Source organism: Brachionichthys hirsutus, chromosome 4 (genome assembly GCF_040956055.1).
Source record: "Brachionichthys hirsutus isolate HB-005 chromosome 4, CSIRO-AGI_Bhir_v1, whole genome shotgun sequence".
Taxonomy (NCBI): Eukaryota; Metazoa; Chordata; class Actinopteri; order Lophiiformes; family Brachionichthyidae; genus Brachionichthys; species Brachionichthys hirsutus.
The window spans coordinates 8633878-8661219 of record NC_090900.1 but is presented as its reverse complement, the minus strand read 5'-3'; the positions used below and the strand labels follow the sequence as shown (position 1 = coordinate 8661219).

Below are 27342 nucleotides of genomic sequence, written 5' to 3'. Positions count from 1 at the left end.
CTTTTACTCTAATGGTGGATGGATTTTGGTTACAGCGTGGAGCATGTTTCTGATCAAATACAAAAACAAAATAGTGAACACATGCAGAGCTGAAAATGAGGCCATACATTTTTTTTCAGAAGTTTAAAGAAATCAACTGTTGTTTTATTTTGGGAGTAATATGTGTGTGTGTGCGTATAGACTAGTGAGAGCTGCGACCCACACATGAATGCCAGCGGACACACAAACATAACACAAAACATCTGGGTACTCAAATTATATTAAAATAATATAAATTGTATTAATATAGGTAAATGTATTGGTAAAGTCAACAGAATAACATTACAAACAATACTACAGCTAATGCAAGTAAATAATCAAATCAGGACATTTTATTTCCATTAATTATCATTATATATATACATTATTTTAATTTGTACCAACCATTATTTATTCTTACAGCTAATTTTCTTCTGATTCTAGTCATGTATTTACCGTACATACAAATGCATTAATTATCTCGTGACCCATGTCAATAGAATGACCATGTGACACAAAATGTCAATGTCAATTTATTTACACTTCAGTCACACTTTTAGCAAAAATATAGAAAGGTGAACCTCCTTCATTCCAAGAACATAACTTTTCAGGAGAGCAGCTTCATGAATCAATTATTTGTTGCTGTCACACTGGGTACTGGATTACATTTTGATGATTCCCAACAGAGCAGAATAAAATATAAACATTAAGACATGTTATTGTCCCCATGGAGTCTGAAAAATCTCTCAACAGAGGATGGTCACATTCTGTTTGGGACCATCAGCATCACATAATGGTCTTAACATCAAAAAGCTTTATATTGTTGTGGCTAAAACAAGAGTTGTGTAGTTGTTAAATTAATTAACTTGTTTATAAAAGTAACATTTTTACAGTGGAGAAGTTCCATGTGTTGGAATAAACAACATGCTGAAACTAAATCACTGAGTTCATCCTGTGCAATAGTAAATATAACACAGGAAATTATTATGTATTGAAAACAATGCAATATTTAATAAATTCTTCAAGCAAAGGAGTTTAACTATCTTGGAATCTTGTTCATGAGTGACAGGAAACTGGCTCTTGAGCAGGACAGGCGGATTGGTGCAGCATCAGCAATAATGCAACTATTGTGTTGGACCATCATGGTAATGAGGGAAGCTGAGCCAGAGATCAAAGCTCTTTATTTACCAGCTGATCTATGCTCTAACCCTCAACTACAGTCATGAGATCTGCGTACACTGAGAGAATGAGAATGAGTTCACTCTATAGGATGCTCCGACTCAGCCTTAGAGAAAGGTTGAGTAGCTTGGACATCAGGCATGAGCTCGCAGTAGAGCTCCTGCTCTTTAGGTGGCGCCAGTCGAGAGAGTTCAGGCTTCTTGTTATGACGCCTCCCTTTGGTGGTTTTCCAGGCACATCCGAATGAAAGGAGAAATCAGGATTAACTGAGAACAACTGAGTGTTGCTGGGAAGAGGGATGTCTGGAATACCCTGCTTAGCCTACTGTCAAAATCCTCCATGTGGACATTCAGTCGTGAAACTTTGTGAACTTTTTACTACCAGGTCAGCTATTAAATGTTATATGTTTCAAATAGAGGGAAAAGTAAAGGATTATGTATGAAATATTTAAAAAAAATAATGTTTTAAAAGGCCGCTGCCAGACAAGCACTCAATAAAAGACACAAAGACGCAGAAATGCAAAAGCTGACACAGACATAGGCATCCACATTTTTATAAGTAAACAGCTGAGTTGGGTGTAAAAGGACACTGAAGAATGGATTTAATCTCTCTGTTTCCGAGAAAAACAGAGAGAGAGAAACGGGGAGCAAGCAGGACAAACCGCATCGGGGACAAGAGGGAAACCAAAGTGAGAAAAAATTGAGCAGAGATGTAAGACGAGAAGAGGAAAGTAGTGTGAACAGTAGCAAAGATAAAGTAAAAGTGTGGATCTCAGCAGTTAGTACTTGTTGAAAGCAGACTAGAAAAAAACCCCGAACTTCTTCATCATCAAATAGCACAAGCAATGCCACAAAAACTGAACGCACTGCCACAGACAGTCGCCGAAAACTTTCCCAACTCCTCAGCAACAATTTATGCAAAGCAGTCAGAAGATTTAGCTGTCTAAAGTTGGGTTTTGGTGAAACAAAGTGGCTGAAGCCCACTGAATTATAATGATCCGTGTGGGTAGCACGGTGGCGCAGTGGTGACGCTGTTGCCTCACAGGAAGAGGGTCAAAGGTTAAGATCCAACTTGGGACCTTCCTGTGAGGAGTGTGCATGTCTGCGTGGGTTCTCCGGCTTCCTCCTACCAACAACCGAGGTGAATTGGTCACGCTAAATTGGCCATAGGTGTGAGTGTGTGTGCGTGGATGATTGTTGTCCAGGGTGTACCCCACCTCTTGCCCTTGGACTGCTGGGATAGGCTCCAGAACGACCCGGTAAAGGACAAAGCGGTTAAGGAGATGAATGAATGTTTCGTTTGCAATTAAAATAAATCATTATGTATGCAAAAACCATAAACCTGGCTTTTACATTTTACATGTTTTATGCTTGCCTTTGTACAGAGGTTAATTGATGGTCACAAAACGACTTGATATGCATGAACAGCCATCATAATAGCCCCTAATAATATATTTGCTCTTACCAAATACCTTCTGCTGTTTGCAGCTGTTCTCCAAAGGACCCTGTGCTTGTTCTTTCAAAGCCAGCCTGTAGAAGTGGGGATCTAGTTGGTTCCTATGAATCTGTGGCACCTGTTTGTTACCTTATACACATTTTGTGTTAACTACTATTGCAACAAGGAATTCATTGACCATTCCTTACACCTTAATGCTTACTGTTAACGCGTATGCCAAACCACCCTGCCCTCACCGTTCGCTTGATGGCAAATTTCAGTTTGGACCACTTTTCCAGCCACAGTACATTTTCCAATTCGTACAATTTGTAGCCTCTCTGTTCCAAAACCTAAAAGACCTGGACATCCCAAGCTAAATCACAGCTATTATTCTGCTGGCTAACAAGATGTTAGCTAAGAACAACAGGGTAACAAACAACCAAAGACGAACCAACCAAACTGTTCAGCGCAACACGTATTTCAATACTTATTTGTTTTCAGTGTAAAGTGGGATGCATCTGTAATAAATGGTGGGGAAAAATTAGAACTGTGTGCGATTTACTGCAAAAATCCACATTCAAAGTTGCTCCCACACAGAGGACAATTAGAGAGGATCAGGAGGGATGAGGTCTGGATCACATTTTCAATAATTTGGAACACAGTGCACCTTTGCTGCATTTTCCCAATATAACTGTGTGCATACTTTCACAATGCAAAACCTACTGAAACGAAAAGCAAGCCAGGAAAGGAAAGAAGAGTCCGCAAGCTTTTTCTTGGTCCGTGCTTCTGCATAAACGAATACTCAGACCATGGAATGAGATTTTAGCTGATTACACCCCTTCTACACTTGGCTCCATAAACCTTCCTCCATATATCCAGAAGTACCAAAACTCACCCTCCTACTCATCTCATTTACCGGTGATATCCTCATTTACCGGTGATATGCCTTAGATGAGTCATTTGTTTAAATCCACATTCATCTCCCTCCCAGCTAAGTGATTTGTCTGAATTTCCAGTTACTTTGCTCTCTGTCTTTCATCTATCTCTTACTGTCTCTTATTTCCCTCATTAATCTCTCTCAGATGTATATTTTCTCGCTGCGATGCATCCATCTTTCTATTCTCAGATTTAATCCTAAAATCTTTTTCTTTGTTTTTCCACATTCTTGCTCCTTCCTTCTCTACCCACTTCACGCGCTCCTTGCTTTGGGCAATCCAATCCATCCGACTCTAAGAATCAAATCACCCAATCAGGGGCCCCATGGTAGACAGGGTGGGCCCTGAGGGACAGTCGAACCAACTCTCTGATGGGATTAAACTTCCCACCTGTCCATCATTTAAGAAAGCACACACCAGGCTAGTCGTTTTTGCAGATAGTATCATATAACTGTAATTTAGGCAGGAGCACACACACACACATACACACATACATTAGTAGCCTGTAGCTCCAATATATTGTTGTGATTTGGCTCAGATAATAGACAGCTCATGGAGAGAAGCTGAAAACACACACACACACACACACTCTCTCACACACGAACACTTCTGCACAAGTTAGCATCTTATCATTGGGCCTGTCATTTTGAATTTGGAAAATGGGGAGGTAAAATATGCTCTAATGGCCATTTGCACTCAGCTTTCCTCCACAATAAAAATGTCCAATTAAAGAGAGAGAGAGAGAGATGAATGGAGAACTGTAGCGATAAATGCATTAATAGAATTTAATGATGGAGAAGACAAAGATAAAGGACAGAGAGAAGAAAGCAGCTGATGTAAGATATATGTGTGAATGTATTTTTATGAGGGTTTGAATGTTGGTTGGATTGCAAGCACCAGGAGATTTCAGTTTGTGTACTCATGAATGGAAGACCGAGCAGACTGCAAATCAACCTGGGAAAGAGTCAGTTCACAGATGCTCTAAATACTATCCTGCAATAGCCAACAAACCACATTAAACTACAAAATATGCAGTTTGTATTTACGACATGTAGAAGTGTTGAAATAGCGTGAGATCTATATGGTTATGGTCAAGTGAGAATAATAAAAATACTGTTGTAAACAGATAAAAAATGTCACTTTCGTGCAAAGAAAAATTATAGTGCGTTTTAATTTGGTCTCCTGTCGCTAAAACCTTTCGGAGTGGGGAAGAGAGTGAGGGAGGAAGCCAGAAAACATGATTAAAGACAGGAAGAATGAAAATTGTAATTTGCCTTAATATGCTTTTTGTTCATGTCTGTCAGCATTTTCCATTATTACATCTCTGTCTGCATTTCACAAACATACTGTACATTCCGTGCCAAACTATTGATCATGCCAAGTAATCGTTGGCCTCTATCAGGTCGACCCTACCCTGCCTGGTCAGATGTTGCATCTTCACAGATTGAGGCTATATGACAACGCATCATGGCTGTCATATTTTGTACAGTAAACCAGATTATCTTTGTACAGGCCTCTCAACTCTGTACTTTCTGTTCCCTTCAAATTCCCTGCTTTGTGTTGAATTTCTGCAGGGCTAAAAGCCTGGAGGGTTTACCAAGTGTGGGTTTGTATTTGTGTGCATGTGTGTCTTTGAATGGGTGTGTATGAGAGTAGAAATGTTTTCTTTCCCTAGAAAGTTCTCTGGTCCTGTGTGAATTAGTCTCCTTATTAGCATAGGGATATAAGTCAACACTGGCCCCAATATGTCTGTTTGTATGGCCCTATTATGGCCTAGGTGTGTGTGTGTGTCCTGTATATATATATATGATGCTTTGTTTCTGTTTTATCTATCTAATGTGTGTGTGTGTGTGTGTGTGTGTGTAAACTGCAGGTATTGCCTGCATAACACCAAAATAAAGCCACATGTTCTCCACAGTGCCTGATTGGAGGTTAAATATATTGGTTTATTTTATTTAGAATTATTAATATTGTTTTGGTATTTCACAAATAGCACTGTTAAAAGGTGAAGGTGACAAGATTTTAACATTTTTCACAGTTCATTCTCAAACTCTTGTTGCTCTGTTGCATCACACCACAGTATTAACATTCAAACTGAATTGTCTACTTACATTTTATCAGTTGTGTACAATAAATAAAAAAACTGCCTGACACAATAACTGTTCATGTAATAAAGGTTCACTAAGCGGTGAAATTTAGTCATTTAGTCCTAGTCCTGATTATTATGGTTACCAAACAGGAATAATAGAATCATGAATCCAGGAAGCTTTTGTGACAGTGCTACAGTTGCTTTATATGTAACCTGATTATGAGAGACACAAATGTCATTTAGTTGCTACTCCAGCCAGTTAATTTCTCCTGTTCAATTTGTCATTTGTACAACATGGAGCTAATCATCCAGATGATTATTTGCTTATACTGTGCTTTGATTTTTACATTTTGTAATTTAATGCTGGATATCAGACACTCAACCTGTGTGAAAGTGGATCAACAGCCTGAGCTTTCTAATGTTAATCGCTCTGCAGTGAAAGCTGGCTGCTAACAACAGAACAGTGCAGTGGGAAATGCAGCAACGCTGCTGTTGACCTGGGCTCTCTCTCGCTCTCTCTCTAAACTATAAGACAGACTATAAGGGGACATGGTGAACATTAGAAACAAGGGCAAAGAAAGCAGAAACAGAATTCAACTGTTGAGGCATCTGATCTGGATGCTTCCAAGTCGTTTCCTCTGGGACTATTCTTGACACATCCGGCTGGGAGGAGACCCTGGATGGACCCACAACACAATAGAGAGATTGTATACCCAGCATGAAATGGCCTCAGATGAATGCTGGAGGAAGAACGGGGGGGGGGGGTCATAGCTTAATCTAGTTTCCATTATTTCTTATGGGAAAGCTTCTGTTTTCGAACAAAACGGTTTTTGAACCGAGGTTCCACTGCAGCAACATTAAAGTGGTCTGACTGGTAAATGCATTCACAGACATAATGTAAAACATTTAATGGAACAGTATCACTAGACAGACCATAACATTCTTAATCATTATATTTGTTGGAATAGTTGTAAAACCATACATTTGTCAGCATTCTTCGGTGACACTGAGGCATTTTACTTGAGTAACAGTCTTGAGTGTAGCAGTTTTTCACTTCCTGGATTTTTATGTTTTATTTTTTTTGTCTCTCAAACACTTTATGGGGCGGCACAAGGGAGTATTCAAAGCTTTGCTGAAATAACAAAAACACTGCTCACGGTCTGTGGAATAAACTGAATCACTGGAGGTCTAAAATCACTTCAGACCCCCCCCAAGGTCACAGCTTAACTGATATATGTCTTTGGGTGTTGCTAATGGTCTTGTCTGATGTTGTGCACTTCAAATCACTGGCTATTTCCTAAGTCTGTTAATGCTAAATAGAAAATGTGTGACTTTCGACTTAACTTAAAAGTGCATGCGTGTGACCGCTGCCTTTAATCCTCTTTACCTTTCATTTATTTTATAGGATCTCAAATGACCCAAAGCACCTGGAATTAATCCTCTCTCTCAGTTTTTCTCTTGTGTCACCACCCCCTCATTTTGTCTAGTCAACTCGTGTAAAACTATCAAGGCATTCAGTTTTTATTTTCCACATTTAAATTATGATTTAAATATCTGTTAGGGATTCTGCACCTTGCTCCAGACCAGTAAATTGAAATGCTGAAATAAAACTCAAATTTCAATTAATACAGTCTATTTTCAGATTGACCTACTATGTGAGTAAGCTGTACTTTTAAAAGGCCACATTGTGCTGCATCTATCTGCTGACCTGATTCCTTTGATTGCCTGGTGGTCATGGCTTCTTTTTACTCAGTACTTCCTCATCTCATCTTACATTCAACAGCCGTGACAGCATACGCCTGCCTCCTTAATAAAACAGTTGTCCTTCTCAGTTTTTAAACGTGTTGTGCTCCAAACGCTTCATCGACACAAATGGCTTCATGGCAGTCAGAAACAAGAATTAAATTGATTGATGGCTGCTTACCTGAAACTATGATGGAGCACTTCCTTTAAGTATAGATTCACCTACAAGCAGAAACTGTAACCATCCAGTAATTTAGATATTTTAACCTACATGACTTAAATCAGAAGAGACTAACAGTGTAGAGACCAAGGTAAATGGAACCGAGTTTTAAAATGAAGGTTTTTCAAGCATCAGGACATTAATTACAGCTCGTTGCATTTAATTACGTGTTCAATAAAGATGGAGAATGTAGATCACTTCTTCACTTGCTATTAATGCCCTGAGAAACATATTTCAAGTACAAAAATGTAGCACCTTTTCAAGGTCAGAGATTTGTTCGCACCGTGTCTGTGTGCATGTTCATGGGACTACGGCAGTCCGTGTCAAAGTCTGCAACTGGTTCATTAAAAAATAAATCACAGATCAATTCCTAATCTGCTTTGTATCTGTGCTAACACACACAGGAACACACACCCTAAATCCTCTTCAAACATCCTCTCTCTCTCCCTCACTCTCACTCACACACACTTGCTCTCTCTCGCTCACACAAACACACCCATGAGATTTGAGTGGTAATTGGTTCATGTGGAAATTCCGTTAGTGATGTTGCCAGTAATTGAATTTGAGTTGAGGGTTGGATACTCTGGAAGTGGAGTGTGTGTGTGGCTGCATTGCGTGTTCAAGTGCATGTGAATTGACTATGAGCTCGCTCCTCTTAGATTTGCAGTTGCTCACATGCTAATCTATTCACTCTTGAACTGCACATGGTTAATGTGCTCCTGAGGACCGTCCACAGCTATTAACTTTAAATGAGCGGTGGCCAGTTAGTAAACACAACACTCCACTGACCACTGATATGATTTCATAAATCAGATTTTCAACAGATTTATAGGGCTGAGCAAACTTTGCTATAATCCAAGGGAAATACATTTGAACTGAAACTGTCATGTTTGACACTGACTAATTCATTTGAAATTAGCTATATAGGTTGATTAAAATCTCCATCTCTGATTCATTTGTTTTTCTTTTATGCCGATTCATTTTATCATGAATGGTTTCGGTTTGTGGAACAAACAAATTACAAATTACACAACACATTCTAGGAAAGGAATTAGCAACTTCATCAGTTCCATGGACATTAAGCAAAATTATTGCTTTGCCATTCAGTTAGTCGTAATAGTGCTCCGAGCCTACTAATGTAGATCAGATATTGCACAGATCTTTCCAGCAAGCTGTGATTTGCTTAGTTGAACAGACGTTTGGCATAAGGATTGATATCTGAACGATATCTTGGATAAAGATGGCTGAACATCCTGTACATGACAATACATGAACGAGGAAAACAGATCTGTTTATATTACCTTAACGTTCTGATATAATAGGCTAAGCCTTGATTGTCAAATGTTCTATGACTCTGAGACGAGGATATAGGTGTCATATCGTCTTGTGACCGGCTTTGACAACAGCTCTCTTAAACAATCTCCTTTCCCCCTTTGTTTTTTTGTTTTTTTAAAGTTCCTTTCCCTTCCATTCCCTACGCTCTGTTCCTACGCATTACTTTCGGACACCAGTGTCTTCTTCAATTCCTCTTCTTCACAGTTCTCTAATTGTTTCTCCTCTCCTCTCCTCATTGATCCATTTGTCATCTTCACGCCGCTCCTCGTCCCATCTTTCCATCCCAACCCCCTTGCTTCGTCAGATAAATGCTTGCGTGAGGTCAGGATAATGGCAATAATTTGTGTGTGAGTGTGTGCTTGTCCCCTATCTGTCCCCTTCTAGCTCTGACATCGCTGACCTACACATACTGCTGCGTCAACAATCGTGGCACACACACACACACACACACACTGCAAATGACAGCGACTTGGAGCACCTTAACAAGATAGTTTACGCTGACAGAGAATGAGAGAAGAAAGAGGGAGGGCTGAACAAGAGGGGAAGTTATTATCTGTGTAATGCATCACTGCTGCTTATGTTGTTGTCACGGATAAAGAGGCTACATTGAACAACATGAGCTCCACGACTGAAAGCTACAGCACTAGACAACTGTGGATGACGTGTTTACCCAGTCATTTTGTTTATGCATTCATAACAGGGAAGAACAATTTACAAGTTCATCCACCATGAGAAATTAAGCACAGGGTTGTTAAACAGAATGCGATGTGAAACCAAACGAGAATCTCATCAGACGATTGTCTGTAACTTAAAACTGCCAAAACAGAGAGATAGTTTTTCCCTCAAGAATTCTTGTAATCTTAAAAGCAATTAGCTAAAGTTAAACGGTTGTTCAACAAACTTGCTATTAAAAAAAAGTAGGAAGTGACAGTTAAAACAGTGAAGAGGGAAGTCATTTCTTTATTCACTTTCTCTGCTGGTTTAATGTTTTTTATATTTGAAAGGGCCTGGAATGATAATAGGATTTGTAAAAGGAGCTAAAGTGGTATCTTGTAAATTATCTGTGTTGTCACATCTGCAGCATTATTAAATGTCCCATATTATACCCTTTCTCCACAAGTTGATGCAGTTCCAAAACACTTATATGGAATATCTGTGCTAGTCTTTGCTTTAGTGGCTCAGTGGATCTGTCCTTGGGCTGGGAAGTGGAGGAGTCCACCGATTCAAGCCCCAGCCCAGACAAAAATGAGCGATGTGAGCTGGTGGCTGGAGAGGGGCCAGTTTCACCCTCAAAGCACTGCCGAGGTGCCCTTGAGCAAGGCACCGCCCCCCAAATTGCTTCGGGTGCACCGATCATGGCAGCGCCTTCACCCTATGCCCTCTGCACATGCTCTGGGGCACCTATACATATATATGCATGATGTGTGTGGTTGTTTCAAGGGGCCCTTGTACTAGGGTGAAAATGGAATTTCGTTGTGTGTTTGCAGTGTGAAAACATAATGACAATAAAAGTTCATCTTTAAAAAGAAATCTTAGTATGCTGTTGTCCTATGAGGTAAAGATCTGCCAACGCGGGCAACACAGAATGTGCTGCCTCACAGCCCGGCTCAAGACGAACTAGCCCAGTGTTTGCTGCATCGGCTTTCTGCATTGTACTTCACATCTGTCATGGAACCACACTGACAGCTACTGATACCTGGAGCTGTACTCCATGTGTGCTGTTGTCAAACAGCTGTATGTGTTTAAACCTTTTCAGTGTGTGTGTGTGTCAGTGAGAAAATGAATATCTGTCTATATCGCGTTGTCAACAAACAGCAGCAGTTTAAAAACACTCAGTCATCACAGACACTCTGCTGCACAAACAAAATCAGCAGAAAGGATGGCTGTCGGTCGGTAAACAACTTCTATATCCTGAGTGAGGTTATGCTGTATACTTATTCCCAGCAATGTTACTAATACTAAATATGCTTTTTCATCCATTAAAGTTGCTTGTACACCTGAAAACAATGAAATTGGGCAATTCTTAATTACATTTTGTACTAAAATGACTTCTTAGGTGTTTTTAAATGTGTTTAAATGAAAAGCTATTTTGATAAACCACTCTTGAATTTGCTGGAAACTGTATTGACAGAATGATTCACATTTAAGTTTCATTATCTATATGTGTATTGTCCCATCTCTGTTCAGCACAATCATCATTTGTGCTTGCATATGCATGTGTGCATGTGTGTGTCTTTAAAGTTTCAAATATATTTTTTTCCTCAGTTAGCGACAAACCACTTTTGTTTCACACATCAATATGCAGTGACTGATATAGCTAAACACACAAACACATACGCCTTTCCTCTCTGGGCATACACACATACAGACACACAGAGCGCTAACATTACATCTATCTAAATGAGTTTCCTCCACTTTCACTGTGTTGTTATTGATCGTACTTAAACAGCAGCACTCCTGTCAGCTTGTAGCAGGAAATTGGCTTCATATTGAAGCTGTCACAGCAAGGGTGCATTTCATTTTAGCCCCTGAGGAGCAAAGGGAATGTAGCACTAGAAGAATCAATCTTCATTCTCTGACATCGCTTTGTTTCCTTATTTTTGAAAAGCTATTTCTGTTCTATTAACAAGTAGAGTCATTTTGTTTGTTAGCTGTGTTAGCAGAGCAATTTGAGAATGTTTTGAGACCAACACCAGGTTCAAAGTATCACAGATCACCCATTAAGTCTTTGAGAGAGGGACCCTGGATTCCTGCTGGTGTACAGAGAGGACACCCCCCAGGTGACCTTAACCTAAAGTAAAATAAATAAATAAAACAAGATGATTTTAAAATACACCACGGCATTTCTGTATAAGGAATCGGGAGTAGCCTGCAGAGTTTCTGATCACTTGTAATTCTGTAGTTGTAGGAATTGTGTTTATTTTGTTGCACATTACTTTGAATGCAGGTGGCATTACATTTCGTCTTGCCAATAGTTTCAGGTTTTAGACTGAGAAGGAGGCAGCTCGCAAGAAAATAAAGATGCAAATCATGCAGGTGTTAAATGAAAGAAGTCAAAGGGAATGCATTCAAATTATTATTTTGGCCTTAAGCATACAGTTTTGGTGATTGCCACTGAATGAAAATATATATTTTGTTTACAAGAAAACTCCGCAGGACTTTTGTTTTTTAATCTACACACAAGTATTTTCAAATATATTTTGATATAACCCAGTAAAACATTTATTTTCATGCTTAGAAGCAGAAAAGACACTTTTCAAAACTTGCTTGAAGACGGAACTTAAATGTTGCTATAGTATGTCGACCACACAGTAAAAATCAACAAACACATAAATGCTTTTTAATGGCCCAATAATGCAACGCTGCCTAACTATATCAGTTATTGTGAGTCATTTTTACAGTCATTAAAACAGAACGTGAGATTAAAAAGGTGTGCACTTGAATACAAGTGTCTCATTATATGTCGTCACCCTGAGTGAATTATAGAATCATATAAATTCCTTAAAATGTTCTTTTATTACAGAAGAATTCTTACCCCAAAACTTACAAAGTGTATCTTCTCATTACAATAATGTTCTTCATTTCTTTACGTGTTGCTTCTATGTCAAGCAGCATTGCTTTTAAGGCACAATGCATCTAGTTAGTGGTACACTACCCCATACACACAGTCACAAAAATAACTACTGCACATTTGCGTAATATGTTGACACCAGGTAAGCATAGAAGAGTTCAGTTGAAGTCAATCTAGCAGCAAGTTTAATGGACCCTTTTTACTCAGGTATTTACTTAAATAATCAATTTTTTCTTTAATATTGTTGCTTCGCTGCCGGCTGAAGTTGCATCACCACTACTACAAAGAGTGCTGTTCACCTGCTCATTCATTCACTCATTCTCTGAACTGCTTATCCTGCCCGGGGTCATGGGGGAGTTGAAGCTTATCGCAGCTGACATCGGACAGGAGTACTCCCTGTACAAGTCGCCAGTTCCTTGCATGGCCACATTAAATATAGAAGAACCAATCATACTCACATTGCCTGGACCTTCTTGCTGAGAGACAACAGCACTACCCAATGCACCACCATTCTGCCCCAATTTCAGTGGTAAGGTTATTCATAATGCCTTCAGATATTAAGTGTGTCTGTTTTTAATATACAGTGCACGTATAGGTCTACAAGGGTAATCTGAAGAATGTATGTTCATTATTCATGCATATATAACTTCTAGTAAACATGTACCTTGACAACGTCCACGTCTGTTGAGCTGCAGGTGACCGAGTCTTTCACCTCCCTCACCTGCCCGTCAGTCTCCACGGTAACCAGTTTGATTGGCATTGCAACGCGCCGACCAGAAAGAATGGCTGTATTCACCATCTCTGTGTCCTAAAGAGACAAGAAAGAAATACTTTAATGTAGAGGACTATTCCCCTACATTTAAAAGGGAAGTAATCTATCAAGGTTTTTTTTTATAATGGTAATGGTTAATGGGTTCAAGGTGCTGGATGCAGGCCAATGGCTTCCATTGCTACACTATTGCCATTGCCGTGTCCAAGTTTAAGTGAGTGAATAAGAGACAAACTGTAGAGAGCTTTGTCCCATTATGGTTGAGAAAGGTTACATAATAGAGTCCTTTTGACCACCTTGAATGGGATGTAATCATTTAGAATTTTAAAAGCCTGAAACAGCTGGTAGTGCCGTACTCCGGAATAACGAGCAAGGGGTTGCTCTAAGCAAGAATAAAAAAAAGGCAAGGGATTTATATACACTGTGTTCATTAAGGTATGTTCCTTTCATCTGACTTCGGTTCTTACTTTGTGTTTTTGCAAATTTTGTTTTAATAATTACATTTCCAAATAATTAACACATGGTTTACCCTTTAACTTATATTCACAGTTTCATTAATTGTATTATTACAGCATTTAATATTCAATATTGCCATGATGGGCTGCTGTTCAATCTTTTGCCTCAGCTGTATTCAGTGACAATGTGAGGATTGAATGAACAGCGCAGGAGAGTAGAAAGTAGAAAAGGAAAAGATAGGAAGAATAGGTGATTATCTTGATTAATGTAATCAGCACGAGTGCATTTGATTAGATCCTTCCGACAAAAATAAAACAAATAAACAAACACACACACACTTTGTGCCAGCGTCAATCTTGATTATTTGGCCGCCAACAGACACAGGCCTGATTACAGGGTGTTTCACAGGGCCCACTGTTACTGGAGGAGAAACGTGTCTGTGTGAGTCCGCTGTTTGCGGAATTCAGCTGAGTGTACTAGACACCAACAGAGAAGATATATACCCGGTATGTATATATATATATAAATGTGTGTGTGTGTGTGTATATGTACACATACATTATATAAATACATATTCATCTAAATTGTTCAGAGGAAGTTTTATTTGCCGTGGTTTCGAGTCAAGCTGTTGTGTAACTTGGCTGAACAATATTGCAATGTAAGAACATCCTTGGACTGATTGATTTTTGACCTTGGTTAAAGACTTGTGCTTCCTTCCTTCCTTTTTAGCATAAGAATAGATTAATCTTACACAAGTTTTTTTCTCTCCTGATTTTAATTCTGCTCTTTGGGTAAAAACTGGGTATTAGTGTTTAGTTTAGAGGTTGGACAGTCCACTGTGCAAGCTAAAGTATTCGCGAATGAAATGCACATTTGTCGCGCTCATCTGGCAGCTGTCAACCACTGAACAAGTAAAGATATTGAAATTGTGCATTCCCAATCTATGGTGTGGTGGGAAATATGAAATATTTTAAAGTTTATCATAGAAGCAAACAGGTTTGCTATCTAAAGACATAAAGTAACGTCATTCTGAGACTTAATGATGGTTTGCTGTAACTTTGCTTTTTTTTTGCAATAGTGGTTGAGATTCTGCATCAATTTTAGTCTACAAGAGCTTATTTATACGTGTCAATGCAGAGCTCAGATTTAATATTTAGTACAAACTAATTACAAGCCAGCTAAAGAGAAGAAAAATATGTTCATGGACATTTAGAAGGTGAGAAATATGCATTGCATTCATAGAATATTTGCCAGAAAGTCCTGCTGGACAAGTGAAAGTTATTCTTTTTGGATTTCTCAATAAGTTTGCTTTTTCAAGGACAGTTAAATGTGATTCTTTTGTCACACAGCAACACAAATGAAACTGTCTGAGGAGTTTAAGGGCAGCATTTGTTCATAGAAACATCTACTTATCTAAGAACTAACAAAACAATATGTTTGAATCTGTTTTAATCTCATTACTCAATGTCATTATAAAAAAATCAACAATTCATGTCATGTTTTCAGCCTGGTTTGTGCGTCTATATGGAATTAGGATTACAGAAAACCTACTTTTTATTCCCCCACTAAGTAAGCACGGGGGTGTAGTAGAGATATTAAATATTAATCGAGGGACAAATTCACAAACAATCATTCAATGACTGCCTAGGATTATTTGCCACTGTGAGGTTTTTAAAAAATATTTTTGAGCTACAGTCCAACATCACACTCATGGCTACAAGCCCACTACACAAAGGCTAATGTACATAATCATCACCAACACTGCAACATAGTGATAATGAATAGAAGAAAATATACTGGCAAGCAGTTTTCCTGCAGCTCACACACACACTGCTAGTGAATGACGCTAATGCTTCAGCTATGCACAACTTAAGAACTTCTTTTTTATTATCTATCTTCAATCTTGCCTGAAATCAGAAATAGATGCTCTAGATATACAGACAACTGTTCTGCAGGTTGAAGGTGAAGAACAGGTAAGTCGGGAGAGGAAGCGAAGTGGGGGACAAACAGGATTAAAAGCATGGAAAAGATGAAAGAATAACTGAAGCAGAAGAAGATGGAGGGCATACAGAAAGTAGACATGCACAAAAAAATTAATTAACAAGGAAATCATTTTTCTACCTTGAGGGGGAGAGCAGATGGTTGGATAAAATCAAAGAGGACAGCAGTGTCTGTTTTTCTAACGTTTGTGTTAATTTGTTGCCAAACAGTATGAATATGTTAAAGTGTGTGTGTATGGTGTGTGTGTGTGTCCTCAGGCAGGAGTCTTTTGGAAGCCTTAGTGCAGCTTAGATCCTATTTACATCTGCACTGCATCACTGGTCAAAATAAATAGCAACAAAAGGGGTAACAACATCGATATTAATTATCCCTGTAATTTGTTACGGTTTCCTTTTCTTAAAAAAAAATCATATTTATTTATTTTCTTTCTTTCATTCAATCAAAAACACAAAGAGGAGAACTCATAAGAAGTGACTATTTAATTTGGGTAATTTTATCTGGAACGTTTTGTTAATTCAAATGAAATGATTACATGCATGGAGGGACTTTTATCTATTTGTTCAATTCCTAAAATGGATCTAAACAACGAATGCATTCAAATACAAGTAGACCAGCAATCAAGCCACACCATAGGGAGAAACAAGGGAACGTAAAAGAGAGTTAACGGTACACATGTAATCAATAATATGATTTTTTTACATTAATAATCAGCTTTAGCTTTATGATACAGATTAAACATTCATTGCATTCACTCCTTTGCAGTTTGAATGGAGTTCATGTGTAATGGAAAGTCCAAAAGAATTGATGATGATGAATGAAAACAGTGAAATACACAGAAAAAAAACATACAGAGAAGCAACAGAGTCATACAACAGTAAAATAAGGAAAGAGACAAAGCTGAAAAAATAAGAGAGTAGGAAAAACATTAAATGCAGAGGAAAGAACACTGGAGTGAGAGAAATGGACACAGGAAGCAAGACTCTCTCTGAAAGAAAGAATTTCATGCCTGTCCAAGAGAATTATTAAGTGACCCGTCAACAACAAACCTACTACTGCCTTCAAAGCTGCCTCATACTGCAGCGAGCTTATCTGAGAAGTAGTGTGTATGTGTGTGTGTGGCAAGTATTACTGTGTATGAATGGATTTGTTTTTTGTGTAACTTCACTTATGCATACACCTGTGCATGTGGGTGTGCATGAATGACTCAGACGGATGTGGGTATGTGCATGCATGGATGTGTGCATGTGTGTGTGTGTTCATGTGTGCATTTGGTACATACTGACAAACATGTTTGTTTTGGAAGACAGAAATTAAGTCAGGGAAAATAGTTCTCTGTCCAGTGATGCTAATCCATGCGTGCATGTGCCCTGTAAATTGTGTGGGATTTAAAGTGAAACAACTGGAGCGGGGCCACTCATCGCGCACACACACACACACACACACACACGAGTACAAAGACAGGTGCACACAGTGTTGTTAAAGAGTTGAAAAGTGAAAAAAACTGGGGCTTTTGCTCTTCCAAACAAATCCAATTCCAATTGTGACTTACAATAGAAGGATGGAGGTACTTATTTTTCTGTCTCTTCCTTCCAGTTGTACACCCCCCCCCCCCCCCACCCCCCTCACAAACAAACACAAATAAATGTAAGATGTGTAGAAGTATTGTCATTTAATCTATGACTGTGCTACCAGCAATTGCACAGAAGAGACTTTAACACACCCACACACACACACACATCCATCAATCATTCTGCTCGTTTCTTAAATTGTCAAGTTTCTCATTTGGGGGAAATTGCTTGGAACGTGTTCGACTTTGTACCCCTTTGCTCTTATTGTGACCTTTTCACCGCAGTCTCACAACGCATTGCACTGCAGCCTTTGGCCAAAAACCCTGTTACTTCAGCAACTCAATTTGATGAAGTAGAGAAAAGTGAGAGTTTTAAAAAGTGTTTTAAAGCTAGATATGTATTTAAAGATTTATATTTCATTGTTAGGTAAAACAAATCAAATATGTAGATTAAGTCAAAGGGAGCAGGATGTGCATATCGTCTGAAAGCTTTACTCTGTCTGCAAATACCACAATGGCTACGGCAAACTCAATCCAGAAAGTGACAAAATGCATCCATGTATCAGCCAATTAGCTTTTGTGAGTAGCTTTAAACAAGCAGGGAGCTGGAATTAACCTGCAGAAACAGACAAACAATTTGATGATTATATTAGGATTTGTAAAATAGAAGTAAAAAATATAACTTTTTGCTTTTCTCTGTGCGCATGCATAAATGCACTCACACTCACAAGGAAGTACATAATGGTGTTGATTTAATGTTAAATCTTTGATACAATCAAATGTGAGAGAAAATGTATATTGACAGAGAAATTAATTTACAGAATGTGTGTGTGTGTGAGAGAGAGAGAGAGACCCAGCAAACTAGGTTTCAATCTGTATTGACTGTCCACAACAGAATACTACAATATGGCATTACAGGTCATGCTCGCAAACATTTTTTATTGCATCGTCAAGCAACTTAGTCACAGAAGATGTGCAAATGTGCAAATCAGATGTTCATAATGTCACTGCTACAGCTGAATTTAAAACGGATGGGTTAACATGTTAATTGAGTTTGTGTCAAGTCTTGTTTCATTTACATAAACGTAGGTGATGTGCATCATTGCGGTGTTTCTTCAGTCTCACAGCCTATGCTATTTGCATATTCACTCAATGATATAACAGGGTAATAGCCATTGCAGCAAATCATTTGTCAGTGTTTTATTGGTAAGTATATGCAACACACTTAGATTAAATGAAATAGCTGTCTAAATGATGTACTATGGTGTTCATAGCTGATGCGAGTTGGCGGAAAGATTGGTAAGGTGGCAATGTATCGTTTTACGGATATGCTCTGTGCAAGATCACCACATCAGATTCACCATTACCTTTTAAGTAATAAATAATTTCAAAGCTCAAAATATCAAAAGACACTACTAGATATTCTGGTTTCCTCTACCGCTGGTGAAATTAGTATGTACTTATAGTATACAGACTGACAGACAGACAGATTGACGATGATTCAACCTATCCTTATGAGGATAAATAAATGAAATCTTATTTCTGCTGGTGAGAAAGCAGGTAGTTGATTAGGTAAAAATAAAAGTCACAATGATGTTCACACTAAAAGCTTGCCAGCTACACAAAAAAACACAAGACACTCCTGACTTATTGTGACATTTTTAGGAGAGATACATGTTTTCTACTTTAGTCCAACAGATTCATAGAAAACACAACCAAAGCCCTTAAATCGCAGTAGAGAAATAGTATGAATGGGCATAAAGCGTCCGAGGCAATCTGATGATAGGTACAAATCCTTCAACAGGGACGCCGACGCGTTTCGACCCTACTGGGTCTTCATCAGGGCATTCATAATATATATATATATATTTTTTGTCCTGGAAGAGCTCCTGATTGCTGTCTATGGAGTTGGACCCACTGATGCACTCACCCTTCTTCTGTTTTCTGCAACATATACATTATATTCATGTATAAAAATATGTTGCACTTTTAACTTTATGTAACATTTCTTTTGTAGCTGCTTTTTTTCTTTTAATATTGTCTGTTTAACCTATACACACGTGTGTGCGTGTGTGTGTGTGTGTGCTTGCTTGAATGTGTGGGTGTGCATCAGGGCTCAGCTGTGAAAGGAAAATTGGTTGAAGGCACTTAGCTGCAATTTACTACCGGCCCATTAACCGCATCAAGTCTATCTTATTTGTGTATGTCTGTGTTCATATGTGTGCAAGTAAGTGTGTGTGTGTGTGTATGTGTGTGTTTGCACATGCTTATTTGCTAGAGCAATGTTTATAAAGAAAAATAGTCTAAGTCTAAGCGAGAAGTTGAAGAACAGAAACATGATGAAAAGAAGAAAGTTGTTTGAAAATTGAAAATGAAGTCAGAGTGAGGAGAGAGAAAAAAAAATCCGCTTTCAACTGAAGAATAGGTGAGAGAAGGTGTGGAAATGACAAAGAGCAGAATGTGAAAACAGGCAACGCGGTATACTGAGGTTGACATACTAAAGAGGTGGAGGACAAAAATTGGAGACATGGGGGGAGAAACAGATGAGGGAGTTGACAGGTGGGCGAGCTGCCTTGGCAAGATAGAGTTTTTGGATGATGTGTGTGTGTGTGTGCGTGTGTGTGTGTTGTCAGGGATAAATGGTCATTATCACTATGACAATGTTAATTACATCCAGACTATCAGGCCAAAGAACGTTGCCTCATTTATTTGGCTGCAACACAGTTGGGTGTGTGTTGTGTGCATTTCCGAACGTGTGCCTATTCTAGATGTTTAAATACTTATCAGTGTGTGTGTGTCTGAATATAATCTATTTGAGCTGTCTACTCATTACCTCCTTGGTGGAGATTATGATTTTAATGCCCTTTGTTTGTTAGCAGGATTACGGAAAAACTCCTGGATGGGTCTTGGTCCACCATAGATCCCAATAGATTTTCAGAATGATCCGGACACCCGTTTGGATGGAAAAAAAAATCTGTATTGTCCCATTCACTTATAATGGAGACTTAAAGGGTGCTATCAAGAGCACAAAGCCTTCCAAAGGAGTAACGATCATGCCTAAGTTTATGTAAGTGTACGTGTAAGGTACAATTATGGCATAAAGTGTTGGACGGTACGTAGACCGTCCAACTCTCTCTCTCCCTCATTCAAAACGGCCCTAAAAATTCACCTTTCAGGGGGGCAGACTATCCCTTCCCTCCTCCGTCATCGCTGTTTGCGTCTGTCTCAAAGGTAAAACTCGGAATAAAACAACATTTTATATTAAAGTAATACTGTAATACTGTATTATAAAATGGGTAAATTATTCACTTATTATATAATTTAGTGTGTGTGTGTATCTATATATATATATAAAAAAAATATTCCATTGTTATTCGCGTCGATTTGAGTGTATTTAGACGGCAGGAACGGATTAAATGACATAAAAGTTGATTTGGTCCAGGAATGGATTATACTCGTATATCAAGGTATTACTGTACTTTCATATTTCGGTATGTCTGTCGTAACTCCGAATTGCCGTTAAACGTGCGTTGTTAAGTGAGGACCACGTGTAGGCACACTTTTTGTCAGTCAGTGTGTATTATGCAGACTTTCTTTAACTAGACACAATATAGAACATGTATAGTAAAGGACTAATGAGAGCTGAGAGCAGCTGTGCAGGTCATTTTCTCAAGCTACTGTTGATCCTTGTGTGACTAATTCAACCACACACTGTGTGATGAAACATGTCCAATTGATAACTTCAAGGCAATAAACATCCAGCTGGTGGATGGACAACAGTGTGAAGCTTTGATTTAATCAGGTACCTTCCAATGTGTGGAATTGTGTGAGTTTTTGACAGGGTATTGTTCAAAAAGGGGATTTAGGCTCAGGTAACCATCCTCACAGATACTCGACAGCTGATCATGCATTGACCGTTCTTGCTAAAAATAACCATTGCCATCCATCTTCATGCCTTGAAGTCACAGTAAGATGACTGAGAGCTTCCTTAATGCATTTCAGAGTGAAAATAGTCATGAGGCTTACTTGAACTAAATCATTTTGACTTGATTGGATTTGTGAAAAGTGGGTGTCATCCAATGAATAGATGATTTGGAGCTTTGGTAAGACATGAGGTTGTAGAAAAATGTTGGCCTTCACTCACATCTCCTTCACTGTCACCTTTGTTGTTATAACAGGTGGTGTAGGACGTGGGCTTACGTCTTACGGCTACACTAGATTCTCAAAGGTAAAATATATGTCATTGCAGGGTTGTTGGTTTTTTGGGGGGGACAAACATTCATAACTAAAGGAACAGACAAAAAATAATACTTTTATGGTTTCATTAGATTACAATTGGGTTGCATGGTGGTGCAGTGGGTCGCGCTATTGCCTCACAGCAAGAAGATTCCAGGTTTGATTCCTTTCTGCGTGGCGTTTGTATGTTCTCCCTGTGTCTGTGTGGGTTTTCTCTGAGTGCTCCGGGTTTCTTCCACTTCCAAAAGCATGCAATTTAGGTGAATTGATTACTCCAAATTGTCAAATTAGGAATGATTGTCTGTCTATGTGTGGCTGGCGACGCATTCGGAGTGTACCCCGCTTCTCGCCTGTGGTTAGCTGGGATAGGTTCCAGCAACACCCGTGTCCCATAAGACGGATAAAGCGGCTGTATGTTTTGAACAATTGTATGCAAAATTGATTATTCGATACACGTAACTAGAACCTTTTTACATTTTCGAGTGCAAAGCTACTTAAAATACTCAATTTTGACTTAATCATTCTTATGTTTCATTAAATATGAACTATATAAGTATTTAACGAAATAAAGATTATTTCATAATAGCAAGGATTACTGTGTGTGATATAATTTTTGCCTACAATTGAGTTGCTTTTTATTTATTTATTTTTAATTATTGACTCACTGAATTCTCATTACTTGGCCTCTTCAGTTTTACTCCACATTATGAAAATTAATTTTGCGGTAGCCTGGCGGGAAAAGTCAAAATGGTCAAGCACATCAGCTAAATGTCTTACTAATGACTAAATAAAAATGTAAAATAAATAAACAATTTGCTTTCCTCCACACAATGTTATTAAAAGTGATGAGACAAAATGTACAGAGGAAAGGATGGATTGCGCGAGGTAAGGGAGGGCGAGTGTAGGAGTGAAAGAGAGATGTTTTATGGAGGCAGGGGTGTGTAAATGGTGGGAGTAAATTGGAGAGGTCAATGTAAAAGAGGGGGAGACAAAGAGATTGCAAGAGACTATTGTATGGAGGCATTAGGCAGGTATGAAAGCTAACAGCACATCTAACCAAGGAGAAAGAGAGAGAGTGAGAGAGAGAGAGAGGATCCCAGGGAGAATTGTACTTTCAATTTTCAGACCCTTAATTGTCTTAAAACTGCCTTTCTCTGTTTCCTCTCTCGGTATTTCCTCAGTGCTGTCCAGGGTTTCCAAGGGACTATTGCACGATGCTCTGCACCTCCACTCTTTCTCTCCATCTTTCATTCTCAAAGCACTCTTATTCGCTCTCCCGTGTTTCATCATTTTAGCTTGTCTGATTTCGTCGCCCACAAGCTCCATCTATGTTTGCCTCCGTCTTTATTTCCCTGCCTAGTTTACTTTTATCAGTCAAACTCCACCTTCCTTTTTCTGCCTATTCTCTACCCCATCTTCATCCATCACATGTCTAACCCCTGAAAAAAACTTTTTTTCCCCCTCTCTCCCTCAGCGTATTGTGTAACCTCATCTCTTTGTTGGACTGTCACCCCCTACTTGTTCTGTATAAGAGTAACATCAGCTAATTATATTGCTGCTGCTGAGTTTTTCCTTCTCTTTCTCTCTCTTCACTGGGATTTACCTCTGAAGATGTTGTCTCTCGATGATCATTGATCACACATACTCACTTTCATAGATTTGATGGTTGGCAATGTTTGACCTAAATCTCAAATCAATTAAAGTTTGAAGTAAGAGGGACAACAGTTCCAAATCCAAACACTCAGGCTGCAAGACTCTCCTCTCCTTTTAGAATGCTGACGATGTACAATTGAGCACAGCTGCCAATTCTCAATTGCCCCAGTACAGCCACTTCAGTGGGCAATAAGGACAATTTGGTTGGACTATGCAGCTCCCAGATGGGATTAAATGTGACTGAGAATGAAGGAGGCTCAGATTCTGATTTAGTTAATTAAAAAGCAAAACAATAGATCATTTTTATTCTAATTTTTATGCATCCCTCCATCTGTCTTCTCGCTCTCTGTACGGGTTGCCTCATTTTCAAGACTGAACATTTCAAAATGTAAGCAGTTTACTCTGGGATCCAACTGTTTCATCATCTCAAACACAACAGCAACTGATGATTCTACTTTTGGTTGGTATTTTTCTAAAAATTAAATTGATCTGTTTTTGTTGGTGCCACTAACTCGATTCCTCTCTCATTGCGACTGCATTCATTAAGAGTACTGGTTGTTCCATGTTTGAAAATGGCAAATTGAAAATTGGAGGTGAATATAATCGATTGTCCTGAACAGAGGCTCAATATTTTAAGAATGTATCGTAAAAAAATAGGATATGATGACGTAATAAATTGTTCCCCGTGAATGTATATTTCTCCATCATACGAAGCTTTTTATTTGTTTTAACGTTTTGCCCTATAGGCATTTTCTTTTTCTTTAGTTTTGAACTTATGTCTTTTTTTCCCGTATACTTTCTGCTTTTCTAATGTCTGTATTGACTGATTGGTGAGGCACTGGAAATAAACCTGGAGCCAAATATATGCAAGTTCTCGGTGACCTACATATGCACAGGGTCAAGCACATGTTGGCTGGTTAAAGCATCTTGCAACACTGACTAAAGACACATGGTAAAATAAAAACAGCAGTATTCGGGGTTAATAGTGACATAACATAAGGAGATGCAAAAAATGTGTAAGTTAGAACTAAATTAACATGGGGAGTGTGTGAGACTGACTTCACAGTCTTACGTAATGTCCATGTAAACACACACACACACTCACATATAGACACACACGTAACAAATGAGGGATTTTTGAAAAATAATTGTAATAAATCGATAATCAGCTTGTAGAGTGTGCGTTGCTGCTTTTATCGACAGATAATTGACTAATCAGCTTCCTCTACCTATTTACTGGATTTCTTTAAGAAGAACCAATCAGAGATGGCAAATTAAGGAGACAATTTGCATAGCAATGCTGCTAAAGATCTGCACATGCACAAGCACACACACACACATACACTGATAACTGAAACGCACACCTATATTCACGGAACAAAGATATGGGCCTACAAGTAATCCAATTAATAGTTAATTACAGAAATTAGAGAAAGGAAGAATGGAAGCCATAGGATGGAAAAGTGATGGAACATGTTGAAAGCATCAATCTGAAATAGAAAAGAGAACAAAGATAGAGAAAGGACAACTGAATGCTGTTCTGTTAATTCGTAGAACAGGATTTTTTTGGGGGGCTTTCGTGAATGCAGTCCATGAAGAGAAGCAGCCTTATCCCGGAGAGAGGCATGTAAAGCTGCTTTTAGGGAACATAAATCCACATCATTACAGGTACAATTTATCAGCCACATAAATGTGTCTAAGAGGAAGGAAAGTATAGCAGGCCCATTTCTGTTTTCACCAATCTCAAATAACAGGTCTTTTTTTTATGTCCATCTGCGGCCATTACATTCTCTCGTGTTTTATCATTGGTTATAGTGTGTAGTCCTACTGTATCATAAAATGCATATGTTGAAATAACAGGCAGCATTAATATAAGCACAAGATTGAATCCTTTGCAGATACAGTTAATAAGCCCCGCCGTTTATAAAATAAATATTGGACTTTTTTTTATCTTCATTCTTATTTTCTGTGCTACACTGCCTGACTACTCACAACTTTATCACTGATTAAATGCACATACATAAATGCATTTACAACAAATGCCCAACTCTGTCTCTGCCACTTTGTTAGCCTCCGTCTTTCACAACATGCAGCTGGGACATCAACAATTTATTTCAGTTGTACACTAGCTAAGAACCTGCAGACAGAATCTGAAGCTTTCAAAGACAGACTATGTGATATCTACAGATAGCAGGAACATAATCTGCAATTAAACTTTCAAGACTGTCCAATAGGACATTGTCAGAGATGTTTATTGTGAGGGGAATTGCTGTTTATTAACTGCCTGTGGAAAATGCTTCCTCAAGCCCAGCCAAGCTCCCGTCTGCTCTGAATCAAATTAGACGGGACCCGTCTGTTTTACCAACTGTCCTGCTTGAGTTAAAAACCTATTTGCTCCAATTCAGCTACAGGTCTGTGAATGAAATTTGCCGGCTGATGTCTTTGAGGTATATTGTGTTTTTTTTTCTTGTAATAATATTTGACTATTTACAGAAATAATGCACCAAAAATAATCATCCCTCCGGCTAAATGAAGGAAAGCTACCAGCTAAATCATTGCCTTTACTTAATGTGAGATAGATAGTAACGTATCTATAGATGATGCTGGTATAGTGTAGGATAGTCGTAAATTGTTGATTCTGTCTCTTTCTGTCAATCAGCCTCTGATTCTGTCTCTCTCTGACTCTTTTTGTGCCCCCCCCCCCCCCCCACCGCTGTTCGCTTTCTCTCTCCGAAGATTAAACCCATTTTTCAGCCCACGTCGGACAAAAATTACTCCTAATAATCCCTTATTTCCTGAAGAGGGCTTATTTTATTCTTGTTTAGGGAGGCAACTAGTACCTTAATGGATATGTGGAATTAGGGGGGAAAATGTTGGAGAGGGTTTGAAGATGGCAGGTGGCAAGGTAGTGTTCTGCTTTTCACTGTTGCCTTGTGAAGAGAGAACCCAACGCATTGCCCCATCAGTGCTGTTGATAGTGGACTTTTGATTTGGAAGATGGATCATGATGGCTGAGGCAAAGGTGAATCATTCAAATATATCAACCAGAAGAATAATGTTTGAAAGCCAATGCTAAGTCCACTTCATATAATAGGTTGTTTGAATATGTGGCAGTTATAAAAGAGCACACATTTCATTACATGGTTTCTTTTGGGGTTTGAGCAAAATTTGCTCAAATCCTCAGATGTGAAACTGCCCGAGGACAAGATGCTATGAAACCAATTTTGTCCAATTCTCTTTGAAGATTCTGGCTCATGATTTCATTCCTTCTCCCTCCCTGCACAGAAAGACCAAGAGATGTTGGGGCTTTCATCTCAGCCACCTATCAGGGACCCCTCTTAGCGAGAGACACCTTAAATAGCCAACCAGCAATCAACGCCTGGTTAGTAGTTCTTGTAAACTCATCAAGAGCCATAAAATGATGTGTAATAGAAGGCAATTTGATGCTTTTAGGAGCGGTGTAAAAAAGATGAAGCAAAATAAATCTTGCTGTGTCTGTGTCTGTCCTGAATGCTAGGAGTAAGTGGAGAAAACTATTTCTGATTAGCACAATCACTGGTTCTGCTTTTCCTTTTTATTATATGACTGTTATGAAGAATTTTGGTGAATAAGCAATAAGAAATATCCCCATCACATGACCGACCACAACGTGTAAATTACTGGCTACATTACATTAATTCCTGGAATAGATGACTGCTATCCATGGGTAATTCTTTGGAAATCAATAAATACAAATACTCCATTTTCAAAGAATGCAGGAGAATTAAATATGGCATTACTCTTTTCTAAGCTCCATTTACACTACCCACTTAAAAGCTAGCCAAAGTCTGACACACTATTTGAAATGATAGTTTAAAGCTTGCTTTTCTCCAGTGTGTGAAAGAGACAGCATTTGCAAAAGCCCTGCGCAAAATTGGGTTTTCTCACTAGGGCTTTACTGTTTGAAGGAGGGCTATCGGACCAGATTAGTTTTACCTCAGTGGTAATAGAAATGGGAGTATTTTGAAAAGCATCCTTCGCCTCACTTTTTAGCCCATGTGTTGCTTTGGCCGGAGTAGTGGCATCTGCTCTGGGATGTGTCTGTTTTGATCTGTGAAAGCATGAAGTAATGGTAGTATTCCATCTGATTGGGCATG

The 27342-nt window shown here is 38.7% G+C and overlaps 1 protein-coding gene across 1 annotated transcript in view; it reads right to left on the bottom strand.

The window, feature by feature from the left end:
- The window catches only part of si:dkey-215k6.1 (transmembrane protein 132B), a 155864-nt gene that overhangs the window by 8741 nt on the left and 119781 nt on the right, over positions 1-27342 (bottom strand). The window contains 1 exon segment of the mRNA XM_068761032.1: positions 13189-13332. Within this exon segment, the coding sequence (XP_068617133.1) occupies positions 13189-13332 (144 nt within the window).